General features: G+C 53.2%; 4 protein-coding genes across 4 annotated transcripts; 1 reads left to right on the top strand and 3 right to left on the bottom strand.

The window, feature by feature from the left end:
• Positions 1 to 282: 282 nt before the first annotated feature.
• Positions 283 to 2,316, top strand: LTS14_006277 (uncharacterized protein; the record flags this gene model as incomplete). The annotated part of the gene is made up of 2 exons (XM_064838975.1): positions 283 to 309; positions 442 to 2,316. 2 exons carry the CDS (start codon positions 283 to 285, stop codon positions 2,314 to 2,316), a joined length of 1,902 nt encoding a protein of 633 aa, XP_064693223.1.
• A 2,344-nt stretch (positions 2,317 to 4,660) lies between these two features.
• Positions 4,661 to 7,010, bottom strand: LTS14_006276 (uncharacterized protein; the record flags this gene model as incomplete). Its single annotated transcript, XM_064838974.1, has 3 exons — positions 4,661 to 5,760; positions 5,812 to 6,100; positions 6,162 to 7,010. The coding sequence occupies 3 exons, from the start codon at positions 7,008 to 7,010 to the stop codon at positions 4,661 to 4,663; spliced, it is 2,238 nt and encodes a 745-aa protein (XP_064693222.1).
• A 2,211-nt stretch (positions 7,011 to 9,221) lies between these two features.
• Positions 9,222 to 10,971, bottom strand: LTS14_006275 (uncharacterized protein; the record flags this gene model as incomplete). The annotated part of the gene is made up of 3 exons (XM_064838973.1): positions 9,222 to 9,386; positions 9,442 to 10,583; positions 10,644 to 10,971. The coding sequence occupies 3 exons, from the start codon at positions 10,969 to 10,971 to the stop codon at positions 9,222 to 9,224; spliced, it is 1,635 nt and encodes a 544-aa protein (XP_064693221.1).
• Positions 10,972 to 13,459: 2,488 nt separating this feature from the next.
• LTS14_006274 (uncharacterized protein) lies at positions 13,460 to 15,412 on the bottom strand (the record flags this gene model as incomplete). Its single annotated transcript, XM_064838972.1, has 4 exons — positions 13,460 to 14,376; positions 14,437 to 15,183; positions 15,252 to 15,299; positions 15,367 to 15,412. 4 exons carry the CDS (start codon positions 15,410 to 15,412, stop codon positions 13,460 to 13,462), a joined length of 1,758 nt encoding a protein of 585 aa, XP_064693220.1.
• Between the last annotated feature and the right edge of the window lie 1,259 nt (positions 15,413 to 16,671).

Genomic DNA, 16,671 nt, shown 5'->3' with positions numbered 1-16,671 from the left:
GCACATGTTGCGATCGGTTGCATTGCTGTGAAATTACAACTCGTCCTTGTAGATGAAGGGACATGAAGGAGTAGAGTGAAGTTGGCGCGGTGTGACTCCACGCGCGCTTGAACACCCTGGCACCCGCCGCGGCACGCAGCTTCTGACAGCTGCGCGGCGCAAACATTGACCACAAACATCATGTTCTACCACAATGCTGGTACTGAATTGACAGTGTATCCATGTCCTTGACAGTCACGCGAGAGCCGTGGCTGAGCTGTATCGGGACGCTGTCAATAACGAATGCGGCCCCACTTCGTCGCGGGGCAGGTATGTTAGGTGAAGATCACGGTAAAGACGTGACCTAAGAGTGATTGCGTGCTTTCCTATCCTGGTCACTGTTATCCCTCACCATAAACACAAGCTTGATGCTAATCGGCAGCAAACATGAGCGCGTCACAGGCTTCAAGCGAAACCGCTGGCGCCGGCAGCAACACCTCCAGCAACACCAAGCGTCCAAACTTCCTTGTCATAGTTGCGGATGATCTGGGCTTTAGCGACCTGTCTTGCTTTGGCGGCGAGATAGGTACTCCTCACCTCGACCGTCTCGCGAGCAATGGCCTCAGATTCACCGACTTCCACGCAGCGGCAGCATGTAGTCCTTCCCGTGCCATGATCATGACTGGTACCGACCATCACATTGCCGGGCTGGGGAACTTGATCGAATGGACGAATAGGAGTGACCAGAATGCCCCCAGCGAAGGAGAGATCAAGCATTGGAGTACCGCGCCGCAGCGTGGCATGCCAGGGTATGAGGGATACTTGAATGAGAAGGTCGTGATATTGCCTGAGCTCTTGAAAGATGCTGGATACCTCACCATGATGGCTGGGAAGTGGCATCTTGGCTTGACGCCAGAGCGATTCCCACACAAGCGTGGTTTCGAGAAGAGCTTTGCCCATCTGCCTGCCTGTAGTAATCATTATGCTTACGAGCCGCAGCGGCAGGATGGAGACCAGATTCCTGGCTTCATGACCATGTCACACATTGCCCTGCACAGCGAAGACGGTGAGTATGTCAAGGAGCTTCCGAAGCCGTGGTACAGCAGCAACGGATATGGAGACAAGATGTTGGGCTACTTGAAAGACCGCAGTGATAAGAAGGACGAGAGACCTTTCTTCGCTTATTACCCCTTTACTGCGCCGCATTGGCCGCTCCAAGCTCCAGATGAGTATATAGCACACTACAAAGGGGTTTATGACGACGGCCCAGATGTCCTTCGGGGAAAACGTCTCAAGCGCATGCAAGATCTAGGGCTGTGCCCAAAAGATGTGGTGCCCCATCCTGTCGTGGCCGATGAGGTGAAGGAGTGGTCGAAGTTGTCCTCGGACGAGAAGGCTAAGAGTTCCAAGGCCATGGAAGTCTTTGCGGCAATGGTAGAGTGCATAGACGCGAACGTGGGGAAGGTCGTCGACTACCTTGAGGAGATGGGCGAGCTCGATAATACCTTCGTGTGCTTCATGTCCGACAATGGTGCTGAGGGCGCTGCATACGAAGCCTACCCTATCGTGCAAGGCAGCATGATCCAGCATCTGAAGAAGTACTACGACAATTCACTTGAGAACCTGGGTCGTGGTAACAGCTTCATCTGGTATGGACCACGGTGGGCGCAAGCTGCGACTGCCCCGAGTAGGCTTTACAAAGCTTTCACCACAGAAGGTGGTGTAAAAGTACCCTTCCTCGCCAAGTTTCCGAAAGGCTATGAGGCAGGCGTGGGAGAGAAGGGTAGTATTACTGGCGCATTCTCGACAGTCATGGATCTCGCTCCCACTATCCTGGAGATGGCAGGTGTTGAGCATCCTTCGCCCGATGGCAAAGGCAGATATCAGGATCGTGAAGTTGTGTCTATGCGTGGCAAGAGCATGGTACCCTTCCTCAACGGCACCCAATCCACCATCCACCCCAAAGACTTCATCAACGGCTGGGAAACCTGCGGTCGTGCCGCCGTCCGCTACGGCGACTGGAAGATCGTCTTCATACCCAAGCCCAAAGGCCCGGAGAGATGGCAGATGTACAACCTGGCGAAGGATCCAGGCGAGGTGAATGACTTGTCTGAGCGCGACCCGGAGAGGTTGCAGCGTATGATCAAGATGTGGGATCAGTATGTCTTGGAGACTGGCGTAATTCCGTTGGCTCCAGCGCTGGGCAACTGGATTGAGGCGATGGAGCAGCAGATGCCGGAGGATGTCTGGATGGAGTATGAGTATTGGAAGGAGGGTGCGAGAGAGGATCCGGAGAAGTTTAGGAGGAAGCTTGTTCGGTTTGAGAGACCTATGTAGACTGAGAATTCCCGTTTCATTTGATGCATTATGACCTGCGCCACGAGCTTACCGTCCTCACTTCACTCCACGCTTCGTTGTATACTTACTTCAGCGTTCAAGGCTCAGCGGCAGCAGTAACGCTGCATGCCTGCACTTCGTCATCGGATTGCCTGGGTTTCGAGGTTACTCCGGCCATGCACTTGACAGCAACCGGACGAGATGATGAGGAGTCTCCAATCCCGGCTGTGTCACGTGGGGTTCATGCTACGGGCCGGGAGTCTTTGGCGATCTGCCGTTGAAGAATGCCGATCCCACGAGTCGCTGGTTCTATGTTGCACGACTTCAATCCTGTGCCAGCCAGCAATTCCTGGCGCCTCAATCGGCCCCGCGATGTGCATCGGCTTCCTTCCCACGAAGGCAAGTAGCTGGTCCAATCATCTGCCGGTGTACAGAGCTACTTCGCTGAGCTCAGCACTACTCACCAAGCCACCAGTAGGAACAATGCCAGCTCGAGCCAGACCAGTAGGCATGCATCGCCGGAAACAACCGTCCGTCCACTCTATAGGGATATTCTGTCACACCGTATCAACTCTTCACCCAGAATCTACGTCAAAGCTTTGCACCCGTAGCGCGTCGATGTAATTGCACTTATAGTCGTCCCGGGCCACCTTGGGCAGCAGCAGGACTTAGCCTATTTCTACCAACATGCCACATGGCCGCCTTGTCCCGCCTACTGAGCTAGCTGCATACTCGCGCCCACGATGCGAGAGTCAGATGGCCTGCATGCTTATCGTTGGAACCTCCAGTATCACTCACATGTCAGCACCTTGTCCCGCCATGGCTTGTCGAAACGGCAGAGAATCCGGGTTGACTGCTTCCAAGCGTTCACGGCCAAGCACATTCGAAGCAGTCGAAATTCGCTCACACGGTCTAAGAAAGCAGTCCAAAAGGAAGCAGACTACTCATGCACCCACCATTCCGTGGCGTCCGCCCCGTGTGCCTTCCACGCCGAACCAAGACGGTTCGGCTAGGGCCATAGAAAGCCTGCCAGCACATCCATGCTTGCCCAATCCTCTGGCTCACGAGCCGATTCGCCTCCGCCTTCGCCCTACCGCTTGACCGAGACCTCCGTCTCAAAATCCTTCCTATCGGCAATACTCATGATGCGGTACTCTGCTCACCGTACCTACTACTCTCCTGGGTGGTCCGTACTTATAGGGTAAGGCTTGTCGAATGAGTGATCACTTACCATCTGCGTTCTCACTGCTTGTCTTGACATTCCAGACCTTTGTCCCTCTTCGCATAACAGAAGCCTCCATGCTTACTTACAGCTCCATCACTATTGTCAGCTTGCGACATAAGATTTACGGAAAGGACGCTTGCGGTTGAAAGGACCTTTAGAACATACGACCAGACTGCGCACAATACTGCGTTACTAGACATACCATACTGGGAAGCCAACAAGAATGGCACATCTATCGCCCAGCCTTAAGCGCTCGCCGCTCACACAAGCGACTGTCACACCACCATCTATCAACCGGCAGCACTCGTACAACTCACGAACGAGCTCATCAAACAAGGCTACGGCTGCTTTGTCCAGTATTCGCACTAGATCTGCGTCTCCAGCTGGAACAATTGGCTCAACTTCCAACAGTACGACTTCAAGCCCATCATCGACTTCGTCTGACAGCCCGACGACACAACGTCGTACCAGCTGGGAGGACTGCAGGCGTCAGCGCGACGGCTACATCAGTTTCCCAGACTTTGACCAGCTCAGGGCTCAGTCTGAGCAGTATGCGAATCGTCAGTGAGGACCAGAAGTAAACTGAGGTTATGCTTCCGGTGTGTCGCCGGCCGTCCCTCATGCAAAGCTGAGCACAGGTCGCGGCTTGGAGATCAGGCCACGAGATTCAAGGGTTGGAGTCCTGGTTAGTGGGAGCGTGCTCAGGTAGACGAGATAAGGTGTCAATTCTAGCAAGCCGATACTGCTTTTGATAAACGCAGGCAGCCAGGAGTCGGAGGTTGGAGGCCAGAAGTCAGAATCTGTGGGTGGCTTGGACGAAAGCTGATTTGGGCTGTCTCTCATCTAATAAAGGACAGACGAGTTGACAACAGCGTACTCAGTGGACGCAGATACCAATGCACAGGCTCGAGCGAGATTATTGTAGCATATGTAGCAGACCATCGTCGAACAAGATTTCCAACCGCGATGTGATCAAGCGAACGCCAATGGACAGTGCTGGACTACGAGACAAGCACAACTTATGGTCAGCAAATGAACAGGTTGGTCTTCTCCAGAGTATTCGTGGTTGATATGTTGTTACTAAGTCCTTCAGTACATTACAGTACTATAGACAAGCTGCTATAACTGGGAATACCGTCGCTCCCAGACTTTGACCGCATCAGCAAACATCTCTTTTGCCCGAACCTTGCTCTTCAATCGCGCGCACAATAGGAAGGCTCCGCTGAGCTTCCGATGTAAACTGTACGTCTCTTCCGGAGGCGGAGCCAATCTTTCTCTTAGCATGAGGCCAATATTTGCTCGGACCCGATCGGTTATTGTCTGATCCTCGAAGTCATAGATATCCGAGGCGCTGTTCGAGAAAGGCTCCGCCAGCGTCATGATGCTGTCAACATGTGCCTTCAGCATGCCTTGGCTCTCGGCGCCCGTGAGGTAGCCAAGCTGTATGCTCAGTTCACGGCAGGCGTCACGATCATCCTTCATGGCTGCAATGAGTAGTGCAACATATGGCTCGACGAACTCGGCCGGAAACTCCCTGCTTGCGCCAAAATCAAGCAGCTCAAGCTTCTGCGTTTCCTGATTGTAGAGAAAATTGGTCCAGTTTGGATCGGTCTGCATGAAGCGCCACTCCATCAATTCTCGGAGACAGAGCCGCAAGATCTGTGTGCCTACCCAGTCGCGATCGTGCTGGGTCAAGGTCTTCATCTTCGTCACAGCAGTTCCGTGCATAAACTCTGCAGTGAGCACGCCTGGTCCAGAAGCTTCGAGGTATACTTCAGGGACGCTAAACAGCTTCTCGTCCTGTAGGAGCTCGCGAAAGCGGATGCAAGCCTTGGCTTCACGCTCATAGTCGCACTCCCAGCCAAGCTCAGTCCGTGCATTGGCGATCGTCCTGTCAAGAAACATGCCCTTGGGCAAGAGACGGCTAGCAGTGAGTAGAAGTGACAAGTTGTTGAGGTCCGAATCAATGCTGTTCCGCACGCCTGGGTATTGAATCTTTACAGCCACATCCTTGCCGTTCGATTTGAGTGTTGCTTTGTGGACCTGGCCAATCGACGCAGCTGCAAAGGGTTTTTCTTCGAATTTTGAAAACAAGTCTCGCCACTCATACCCAAGACTCTCGATCAGGACGTCGTCGCGCTGTGCAGCTGGCATGTAGTCGGCGCTGTCTTGAACTCTTTGTAAGACTGTATTGATAGCTGGAGGCAGGACTTTCGAATCTGTTGGTTATCAGTCGAGTGCAATTACGTTTGCTGGCCTTGGAAACTAACCCTGGAAGCTGATCATCTGTCCTAGCTTGAGCGCAGCCCCTCTCATCCGACTGAGCTTGGCCACAAGTCTGTTCATGTTACCCTCGCTGAGCATAAGACTACCTTCGCTACTGCCGCCTGTCAATCTGCGGAAGCTCTCGTTGACAGCACCAAATGCCATGCCACTGCCGAGACTAGCGTATTGCCAGAAACGCCCAAATCGTGAGGACGGCACTCGTGACTCTCGCATCTCGTAGGCATCGCTTGGTGGATCCGTCTGCATGTTGGTGTTGACTGACGCGGCTTGTGACTGTGGAAGAGCTGTCAGCGTATCAGTATACGGGCCTGCTACAGGACCGAACAGTGCTTACCACAGCATCTCGAGATATTGAAGCTGCGAGATCCTGCGTATCAGAATCTACTGCTCGTGATTCTGCCGGCGGTCGCTGAGAAAGTTGCTCCGCAGCAGTCATCTGTGCCTGCCTCTCCTTCTCCCAGCGCTCCCGTGCTGCAACCATTTCCGGTAGTGGCATTGGTGCCATCTTCTGCCTATTGGCGTAGGGATTCTTCAGCTCCGGGCTCGAATGGCCAAGCATACCAGCGACCTTTCGACTGGAGAAGACGTCTGTGTTCAAGCCTTCGGGAATGATTTCGTTCGGCTGTGGTGCATCTTCGGCATGCTTTGGTATCTTTGTTCTCGGTAGAGACGACAGTTCCGGAGCTATATGATCAGGTCTGACGCTGAAGGTGTCCTGGCCTCCAAGCTGCTCAACTGGCTGTGCATCCGCTGCTCTAGCTGGTATCTGCTGCTCTGCTTGTCGTTGAAGCGTACGCTTCCGTAGCGAGTCTGACGCATCACTGCCAGCGTCCCTTGATGAGTCGGCTGTAGCTGCTTGTGCTTCGTTTCCTGGCCGTAGCCCATCGTTGTCCTCCCACGTACCACTTTGCTTGCTTTCTGCCGCATCTCGTTGTCGTGATGGTGCATCTCGACCCTCCTGCTGCTGCCAGGCTGGACCCGTCTCATTGAAACGCTTTGCCAATTCGGCCGCTGCAACTGCTGTAACCGTGACTCGATCTGTCTGGCTCTTGACTGCCTTGGCAAGACTTGAAGTTCTCGTGTAGACATCCCACTGCTGTTTCCGCAGACCATAATGCTGCTTTGCGATCGAGGTACTTGCATTAATGAGCTTCGCAGCGTCCAATAGACGTTTGCCTGCCATGTAGTAGATTCTGCACCAACCGCATGCACCACCACTATCGTCTCATCGTCCTCTCAGCATTCACCAGACTGTGCATACTGCGTGCGTGCATGCGATTATTGATACGTCAACGTCATCGACAGAGCTGCACAATAATGGACTCCAATGTTCAAGCTTCGCTCCAGATGGAGATGTTGCTCCGCAACAACTGACGAAGATCGATATCCTCCCTCACTCTACTTCCACGATCTCGCTACATAGCAACAAGCTAACACGACTCAACGCCTCCAAGAAATGAACAAGCCGTCAAGCTTGAAGACTACCTTACTGTCCTTGGACTGTCCACAAGGTCATCATATGACACAAATCAGGCGAATAGACATTGATACCAACACGGTAGTGAACTGTCAAAAACAGACTAGCTATTTAGCGAGGTAGAGTATGACCATAACCATGCTTTGACGAGTAGTCAAAATGGTACTGAACTTGTAAGTCGTAGTCATGTCAGGGGTCGAGACAGCTGCATCCCTTAGAGCGTACGCCCATTTCGTTTGTCTACAGATATCTACGTTCCTGGGCTTTCTTCACCGCTTAGTGTTGAATTTTGGCGAGCATTGGACCCGCCGTGATATGCAAGAGGTAGATACAGGCAAAATGAGAAGGCAACGCACGACTTCGATCCCATGATTGATGGCTGGACTGCTGACCAGACGGTACCTCAAACCAATGATCAAAAAGGTGAAGCAACTTGCCTTCGGTACGAAAGTACGTATGGGAGAGGAGTTGGGAGAGCGGAGATTCGACTGAGTCGAACGTCAATATTTCTCATACACAGGTTCGATCGATCGCACTTACACTCCGGCCACTTCGGATGCTGGCATTTGTCCACAACGAAGCATGCTAACCACTGCACTACTCTGCCCAACGACTGAATCCAGCGATTCACGGAGGGTTTATATCGATTAAAGACCACCGCCGATAATGCTCCGGAACGAGGGCAGCGGCAGCGACGCATACAGCAGGTGCATTTGCTTGGTGGTGCCTGCCGTTTGTTGTCGGGGATATGTGCCTTTCCAAATGTTGGTCTTCCGGGCCGGTCGGAACGAGTCCTTGCTACCGCATGGAATCACGGAGTAGGTACTTGCCGGTGGTAGTATGGAGAGACGACGCAGTGGAATCAGAAGTCTGTTTATCCTGGCTGGTCTGACCTCAAATCGTAGCAACAAACAGGAAGCTATAAGGCACAAGGTCTCCCACCGTTTTCTTCGAGCTTGGACTTCATCTGGAATGCTGATAGCCGCCAGATGACCCAGAGCCGAGCGAGCGCTACAATTGCAACAGGAGTTGGACTCTGGGAAGTACACCATGCCTTGGGCTTGTGTTGCGAGTCAGCGCGTGGAGTATCGAGCATGACCTCATGTTAAGCGAACTGCCTCCTAAGGTCCGGGGGCGAGTATGGCCAATGTCGACGACCATCATTGCTCCGAGTCCATCAGACCGAGCTTGTCGAGGAAGGAAGGCCGACCAAGCGTATGCCTAGCATGACTTGCGACTTTGTAGGGCTTAGCACAGATTGCAGGGCGTACGCAGCAGAGTCCATGCGGTTAAGCATGCTGAGCAGAATCATGCACTCCTAGATCGTCCGAAGCCTTGGATGTGTAACGAAACATCGTCCCTGTCCTTGGGCAAGAGGCTCACGACTCGCGGACTCCATACTGGCGCCATCTGCATACCTCAGCTGAACTGTTTGCACCTCTTCCAAGCATCTGCTTCGAGGCCCAGGCTCACGAATGTACGCCATCAGTACCGCCGTAGCCGGATAGAGGCATGGCAGTTGACGCCAACGCGAATGTGACCTTGTGTAGCGATAAGAAGCCAGCCATATGCGTCGCGGCTAAAGACCTGCCCCAGGGATGCCCCAATGGCCCCAGACACAGGCCGGGTAAATGCAAGGGACGCAACACGCAACCTGCATATAGTCTGTAGTTCCATGCGCTCGAGATCTGTTTGGGGAGCACAATTTGTACCATTATTACTATACATGCGAGCTACCAAGTGTGCACAGAGGTCTGGTGCCTCAATGATGCCGTAGCATATAGAGGGAGGGAGTGCATGTCATAGTATATGCACTGCTTCATTAAAACGAATTGACAACTATCGCCGATAATGTAGACCACCTCTTCTTCGCCAGGCCCTGGGACGCTACAAGGCAGCGAAGCAGCAGCGACCTGTTTAGAAGATTGAGCCCTTGCGCTCGACATCCTCTGTCACGCCGGCGTCAATTTTGCCACTCTTAAGACCCATTTCGGATGCGAACGTGGTAGTTGGGCGCCACTTGGCGGAGGTACGTGGGCTGGTCTCCTCCATCATCTTGTCGACTTGCTCGAGTGACAGACCCTGCAAGACGTGTTAGCAATAGCTTGGAAATGATGGAGGAGGGGAGAAAACATACCTTGGTCTCTGGGATGAGGAAGTACGAGTAGACGAAGGCAGCGGTACACAGACCACCCCAAATGAAGAAGACAGCGGAGCGAAGGTTACCCTCATCCTTGTTGACCATGTATGGGGTGATGGAGGCGATGATGCAGTTCCACAGCCAGTTGGAGGCGGTGGAAAGGGCAACACCACGGGAGCGGATGGGGAGAGGGAAGATCTCGCCAATGACGATCCAGGCGCCCGGGCCCCATGTGCAGGCGAAGAAGAAGATGTAGATGGCGATGAAGGCGATCTGAGCATTGACGGCCGAGATATTGTTGGCGACGGTGTTGCCAGCGGCGTCGGTGTGGGTCTTGTTGAAGCCGATGGTGACACCAATGATGGCGACCAAAAACTCACAGATCAACATACCGCACGCACCCCAGATAAGGAGAGGGCGACGGCCAACACGGTCGACGGTGAAGAAAGAAATTGGCGTGCACACAACGTTGACCAAGTTGAAGATCAGCGAGATCAAAAAGGTGTTGCCGATGGCGCCAGTCGACTGGAGGAAGGGAGTCGAGTAGTAGAAGATGAAATTGATACCCGTCCACTGCTGCATCATCTGGAGCGAGGTACCCAAGATGGTCTTGCGGAGGTTGGAGTTGGACTTCATGAGCGAGCCTCGGAAGCAGTTCATCCACCCATTGAGCCAGCTGCCTGCCGGGATGAGGGCACGCTCGTACTCCTCGTTGGCAATGATCTCAGCCAACTCAGCCTCGACGTACTCGCTGTCAGCAGGTTGGTTGCGGACGCTGCAAAGAGCCTTGCGAGCCTGCTCGATGCGACCACGCTTGACGAAGTAGCGAGGAGAGTCAGGGAGGAACAGGAGACCGACACCAAGAATGACACCGAAGATGAACTGGAGACCGATCGGGATGCGGTAGGAGGACGCATTTGGGAAGTTCTTGGTCCCGTAGTCGACGCCCGAGGCGAGGAGGAGACCGAGGGTGATGCAGAATTGATATCCAGCCACGAGAGCGCCACGAACCTTGCGTGGGCAGATCTCGGACATGTACAAAATGACGATGGCGGACTCGAAACCGACACCGATACCGGCAATCAAACGACCAGCGACGAGGAGGCCGAGGCCGTGGGCAGCAGTCTGGAGAACGACACCTCAAGGGCTGTTAGTCACATGCCAGACTTGTAGCATTCAGTTTTTGGTGGCAAGCTTACCGATGATGTAGACAACGCAGCCCGCAATGACGGTCCATTTGCGACCAATGCCATCAGCCAAGTCACCGGCGGCGAGGGCGCCGAAGAAGGTACCAGCCGAGAGGATGGAGACGATGAGGGAGTTGTGGGGACCAGAGAGAGCAGCTTGACCAGGATCGATGATGTTGACGAAGTATGCCGAGCCAGTGACTCCGTTGATGTAACCAGAGTCGTAGCCGAAGAACATACCACCGAAGGAGGCAAATGCGCACATCAAGTACGTCTTGAAGGTGACGGGCGCCTCGATGCGATTGACATCGTTGGTCGCTGCGATCGCCTCGCCAGGCATGTTGACGGCTGCTGTAGTTGTCTTGCTGTGTATAAAGTGTGTTGTGTATGTGTGTTGATGAGGGTAGGAGTGGTAGGAGGAGGAGTAAAGGTCGAGCACGGGCAGCGAGTGAGGCACGAGGGAAGCGTGGTGTTGTTGAGGGACAGCAGGGGTTTATGAAGGCGTTCACGGCAGGCTCGGCGATGCTCCGCTTTCTGTTTGGCAAGAAGCTGGAATTGGGGCGCGTGGTAGGTGGTTGGCTAGTGAGTGCATTGGCCATGTCACGAGAGACATCCTGGCTTCCCGCTGGAGTCTCCGCGCTTCGAGGCGCATGTGGAGGCCGTCGCTAACCTCCCTTAGGCCAAGCGTGACGGAAGCACTCCAATAACTGATGCTTGAATAGCGTACCTCTGGTAAGCCATCGGTTGGCAGCTGATCAAGCTCCTCCATCCATTCATCAAACCAAACCTCGTTCTCGCCGCAAAGCCGTCGTTTTCCTGGCTGATCGATCATTCACTGCCGCGCATCATCGTACCATCACACGAGTGACACACAGCCGTTCTCATTCTTCTGCGCAACGGCGTCGTGCCAACAGCCCACATACCCGACCCTCAATTTCGACTAGCTTAGCGTCGGCCATTGTTTCGACCGTGCTTTGTTCGACTCGTGTGCCACCATGCAGAGAGCTCCTTCTCATCGGCGAGGCTGGCCGATCTCGCGGTTCGTGGAACAAGAGGCAAGCAACCCAATACTATTCACCTCAGGCCCGTCTCACGCATGAAGCCTCATTTCCTTACAACTGTTTCCCGAGCACGTATTCTCGCATTCACGTGCGTTGACAGGCCCTCGCCGCAGACACACTAGCGCTTGTCATCAAAGCGTAAGACGTTAAAAAGTCCCTCGGTCATGTTACCGTGTCATTAGGATTCCGTGTGGACGGGCGAGCTTGCTCATTCAGTACTGCCACCGAAAGTGGGAGAGCACTATTCGGATCCATTTGTCAAGAGCCGAGGAGTGCGAGTTTACTGTAAGTCCAAATGGAGGCTCCATGCGGGCTCCATACACTCCATTTGGGGCGAGGAAAACACGATCTGGCACACCGATGTGGAGTCGTCGGAGTTTTCGCAGTACACACCACGTTATCCGTCGCTCCACTCGCAAGCACGGCTCTAACATACGGTACTGGGACCTTCAGTAGTCCTTGACTGGTGTGACGAAGATTTCTTCAACAGCGCCAACGTCACGGCTCGACCGATGAACGTCTTCTTTATGGCTCGACCAATCACTGGAACAGATCGAACGTAACTGTCGCCGCTTCAAGCGTTCTATAGATCCGCTTTGCAGTCGTGCGCCGCCGTGGCGAGCCGTTGTCATCTCAGACCTTATTATGAATATTACTTTGTGTTCTAGAGCTACATTGATTCCATCCTCATCCTCATATTATTAGCAGCGCTCTCGTCTCGTTGCATCCTGGAGGATTGATCATGATTCCTCCAAACCTCGCGCCACTGACTTGGTCCAGCCGACTTCGCAACGCCTGTCAGCAGCTTGAAGAAAACTCTTTCCGTCCAGCTGCTCGTTGTCACTGCATCGAGCATCTCGGCTCGGTTTCACGGCATGGCAGAGCCGCGGACCTCCCAAAGCCAAGATCGTGGCGCTGGAGTGCATGCAGGATGCATATACGGCTTGGTGGACTTCAAAGCGTCAATAATCTTGTGCTAGTGAACTTTAGCTGCGCGCGCAATTGACGCGGTTGTGGAATATAAGCACGATCTGCGATTCGTGATCATGTTCTCATATGTCTCAACGTCTAACTCTATCGAGTCTCACGGTGCAGCTTCTCTCCCTGTTCGCCGGTATGTGTGGATAGTGCAGAAGCTACATCTGGAAGCCCAACCCACCTGCCCGTCGGCTTCGTTCTAGATGTTTTGGGGAACGGGCCGCCCTCCCAAGACCACGAGCAGCAGGGTCGTTCGCATTTTCATGAGCTGGAACGACAACGAACAGCGGACGACGTGCTACTGTGCTGACATGCATATCACACCAGCTCTGTAAGCAATGCGCGAGTATACTTTCCTCCGTGCAACACGCCATCGTCAGTCGGGCCCTCCCTGTGGGCGGAACATGCCTTGAATGGTAGAGAGTAATGACGTCTCTATAAAATCCATGTACTTTCGTGTTCAGTGGACTTATGATCCACCGTATGAAAACTTTGGACCGAAGCAATTTCCGGCATTGCACATGTTAAGTCCACGAAGAGTCTAGACAAAGTCGGTAGACGTCTCCATAAACTTCGATGGCACGGTACACCGCGTTGCCTACTTCCATAGCTGCCGCAACTCTGTACTCGACTCCATATACACTTTCTTTGGTTCGTCTTAAGAGCACGAATCTCCGATCGGATACGTGCGCCACTATATGCACGGAAGCATGCTACTGCACTGCTGATGTCCCGTAGACAGATCAAAGTCAACTCTTAGTCTTTGACAGAGTCTATTCCTGATCACGCTTACGGGTTGCCCAAGATGCATGTCGGGGGCCTGCATATATCGAGCTGTAGTCTCTTTGACAATGATTCTTTTCTCTCACGCCTACGATCTCGCACCACAGTTGCCACGAAAGCGCTGGTAGAGAGGCTTTTAACATGATCTCCACTCGTAAGAGCACCCGTGAGGTCCGAATCTACGTAGACCTTACTCTGACACGACAAGGCATTCCTTCTCGAGGCTTTGCCGTTCCAATCTAGCAGAAACATTAACTCTTGCACTTCACTCGGTACAGTATGCAGGTTACTCACCAAGACTGGCCACGCTTCCTCGCCATCCAGATCCATCACACCTTTCCTCCAGCGGTCGTCACCTGCATATGCCGAACCATCATTCTTCAGTTCCTCCACAGCATCGAATGCTGGAGTGAATTCGAAGCTCCGACAAGTCAGTGCCAGGATCACCCTCGCTTCAATCATAGCGAGCTCCTGCCCGATGCAATTGCGAGGACCTTTCTCGAATGGTCGCCACGCATTCTCGGGCAGACTGCTCTCGTTCTCGGGCATGAAGCGATCGGGAATGAAGGAAGCAACCGTCTCGCCCCAAATCTTGGAGTGGCGATGTATGCCATACGGCACAACCCAGGCGACATAACCTTCGGTTGGTAGCATCATACCAGTCTTGGGCTCTCTGATCATGAAACCTGGCGCACCGGTCCTAGCAGAGCTGGCTGCCGGCCAGAGCCGAAGCGTCTCTTTGACCACTGCGTTGGTGTATTCGAGCTTGTTGATGAGATGCGGATCGTCTCTTAAACGCTTTGTGGTCTGCGATACGGGTCCGAGAATCTTGTCATGCTCTTTGCGTATGCGCTCTAGTGTTACTGGATTTCTATGCAGCTCATAGAAAGCGTAAGCGATTGTCGAGCTGGTGGTGTCGTGACCTACAAGCAGGGATTAGTCTATCGATGGTGCTATGGTGTCACAGGATTAGCTGTCCTCACCTGCGAAGATGAACGTCCTGATCTGGACAATAGCCTGCCGCCTAAACTCCGCATCCATGACTGGTGCTTTGTGCTGCACAGCACGCTCTTCCAGCCCCATCTGTTGTGCTTGGTAGGCATCCAAGGCTAGATCAATGATGGCTCTCTTACGTTGCTTTCTCGCTCCTTTTTCGGTCGCTGAAGCTTCCCCACTTCTCGCAAATCGCTCGTCAAGCACTTTACCAATATAATCGACCATCTTTCGACTGTTGACCCACCGTCTCCAGATACCGTAAGGCTTCCATTGGGAAAAAGGGTCGCCCTGCTGATCGTTCGGCAGCAGTTGTACTTGTTCCCTGAACGCCTCCACTAGCTCGTTCTTCCCAGTCTGAGCATTGAGCTTCAGATCGAGAGCTACCTTTCCGATGATATCGACAGTCAATCTCGTCGCGTCATCCTCCATGCGAAAGACTTCGTTCTTCTCAGCACGCTTGCGCAAGTTGTCACAGAAAACAAGACAGTCGTCGATGATGCCAGGGACAAGACTCATCAAATGCCCAGCTGCGAAGCCCGGATTCATAATCGACCTCCACTTCTTCCAGTATGGCCCGTCAGAGCTTACCATGTCGCCGGGCCCTGCGATGCCGTGCATGATGTACTTCAACCCCTCGAACTTTGGCTGGCTATTCTCTACTGTGACTTGTTGTGCCACTTGTGGATCCAGGATATACAGAAGAGGGTCCGAAAGTGGCCAGAAGTCCATGTAGACTGTTTTGCACGGTTAGCGAGGTCACCTAATGTACTTTTCGAGCTACTATTGCTCGAGAAGCGCTTACAGCAGTCCTCTTCGATGCCGTATTTCTCCTTGATGCGCAGACCGAAGCCTGGGAGAAGTCTTTGTTAGCCCGCCTGCTTTTTCGTCTAGAGTGTAGATTCGTCCTCAGGGCTTACAATGGGGATGAGCTCGATATGGGACCTCATTCATGATTTCGCCCATGATTTTCAGGTGTCCCCATATCCATGAGTGTGGAGGCCCGGGCTATGCTCCTTTATCAGATTCCTGCCATGACATTACTTCCATGATGCCATATGCCATACCAAACTGTGCATCTGCGTTCGATAGCGGTAGCCTTTAGCGAAGGAGCGAGCGACATAAGCAAGGATGACGACTACTACGGCCGCTGCTATGCCGCGAGATCCTAGACTATCGAACATGCTGTAAGATGGCTTCCAGCGAATATACCGAGATGATATGGCAATGTGACGAGTTCGTGATGGAGACGGGAAAGTTGACAGAAGGGTCGTCAGATTGTAGACACTAATTCCTGCGGAACGAATCCCTGATGGCGCTGGTCGTAAAGCCAGCTGGTGCGGCTACATTACAGGGAGGGATGGCATGATGGGGCCAAAAATTAATGAATCAGCCAGTGCTGACGTTCGCCTAATAAGGCGCACTACACAATGCGAGGTGAGGCGGTGCTGTGTCGTTAGAGTAGCACAAGTATCGACTCATGTGAAGCCCCAACCAGTCCCAGCAGCCGTGTGTAGCTATATGACATACGTGCAGCGAGCATTCACCTAACGAAATCCAGGCAACAAGGCTTGCCAAGACTTGCCCGAACGACATGGAAAGTGTTCGCAGAACGGCAGGGTCCGCGAGAGTGTTGCAACGTAATTCGCTCGCTATCCCCACCTGCAGTGGCACTTGTACAAACCTCACAACTGCCAATACTCTTTTAGATCAACGGCTTTCGACCTTGGATATACTCATAACGGACCATTGCGTGTTGTAATACGACGGCAACACCGCAACCATGAACCCACAAATGTAAGTCTCGCAAGCCACACCAGGCACGAGCACGCGAGCAAGTACTGACAGGGCCGGCGATACAGCACCAACCTGATCATCATACTCGTGATGATGCAGGTGAGCAAAAAAATTCCGTTCGAGGATCCGATGGTCCTCAACGGTGTGCGTGCGCTGTACATTATCAGCAACCTGCTCATCGCCGGCGTCTACCTTTATACAAAGATGCAGATCGACAAAAAGAAGGGTATGTTCGGGTCGCATCGTAGCCGATCAAATGCGTTCTGACGGGCCCTACTAGACATGACCATCCTCAAGTATGTTGAGCCTGCTCCAATGGGCAGCACCGAAGAGCCCAAGGCCGTCACCACCACCGTCCACGCCTACGATATCTCCCAGCTCCGAGGCCTCTTCAAGTCCCAGCTCATGGGCGTTGGCATGATGGCTGT

The sequence above is a fragment of the Recurvomyces mirabilis genome, assembly GCF_035927965.1.
Source record: "Recurvomyces mirabilis strain CCFEE 5264 chromosome Unknown scaffold_16, whole genome shotgun sequence".
In the NCBI taxonomy this organism is placed as follows: domain Eukaryota; kingdom Fungi; phylum Ascomycota; class Dothideomycetes; order Mycosphaerellales; family Teratosphaeriaceae; genus Recurvomyces; species Recurvomyces mirabilis.
Note: the sequence above shows the minus strand (reverse complement) of the source record. Positions and strands in the feature narration are given on the sequence as shown.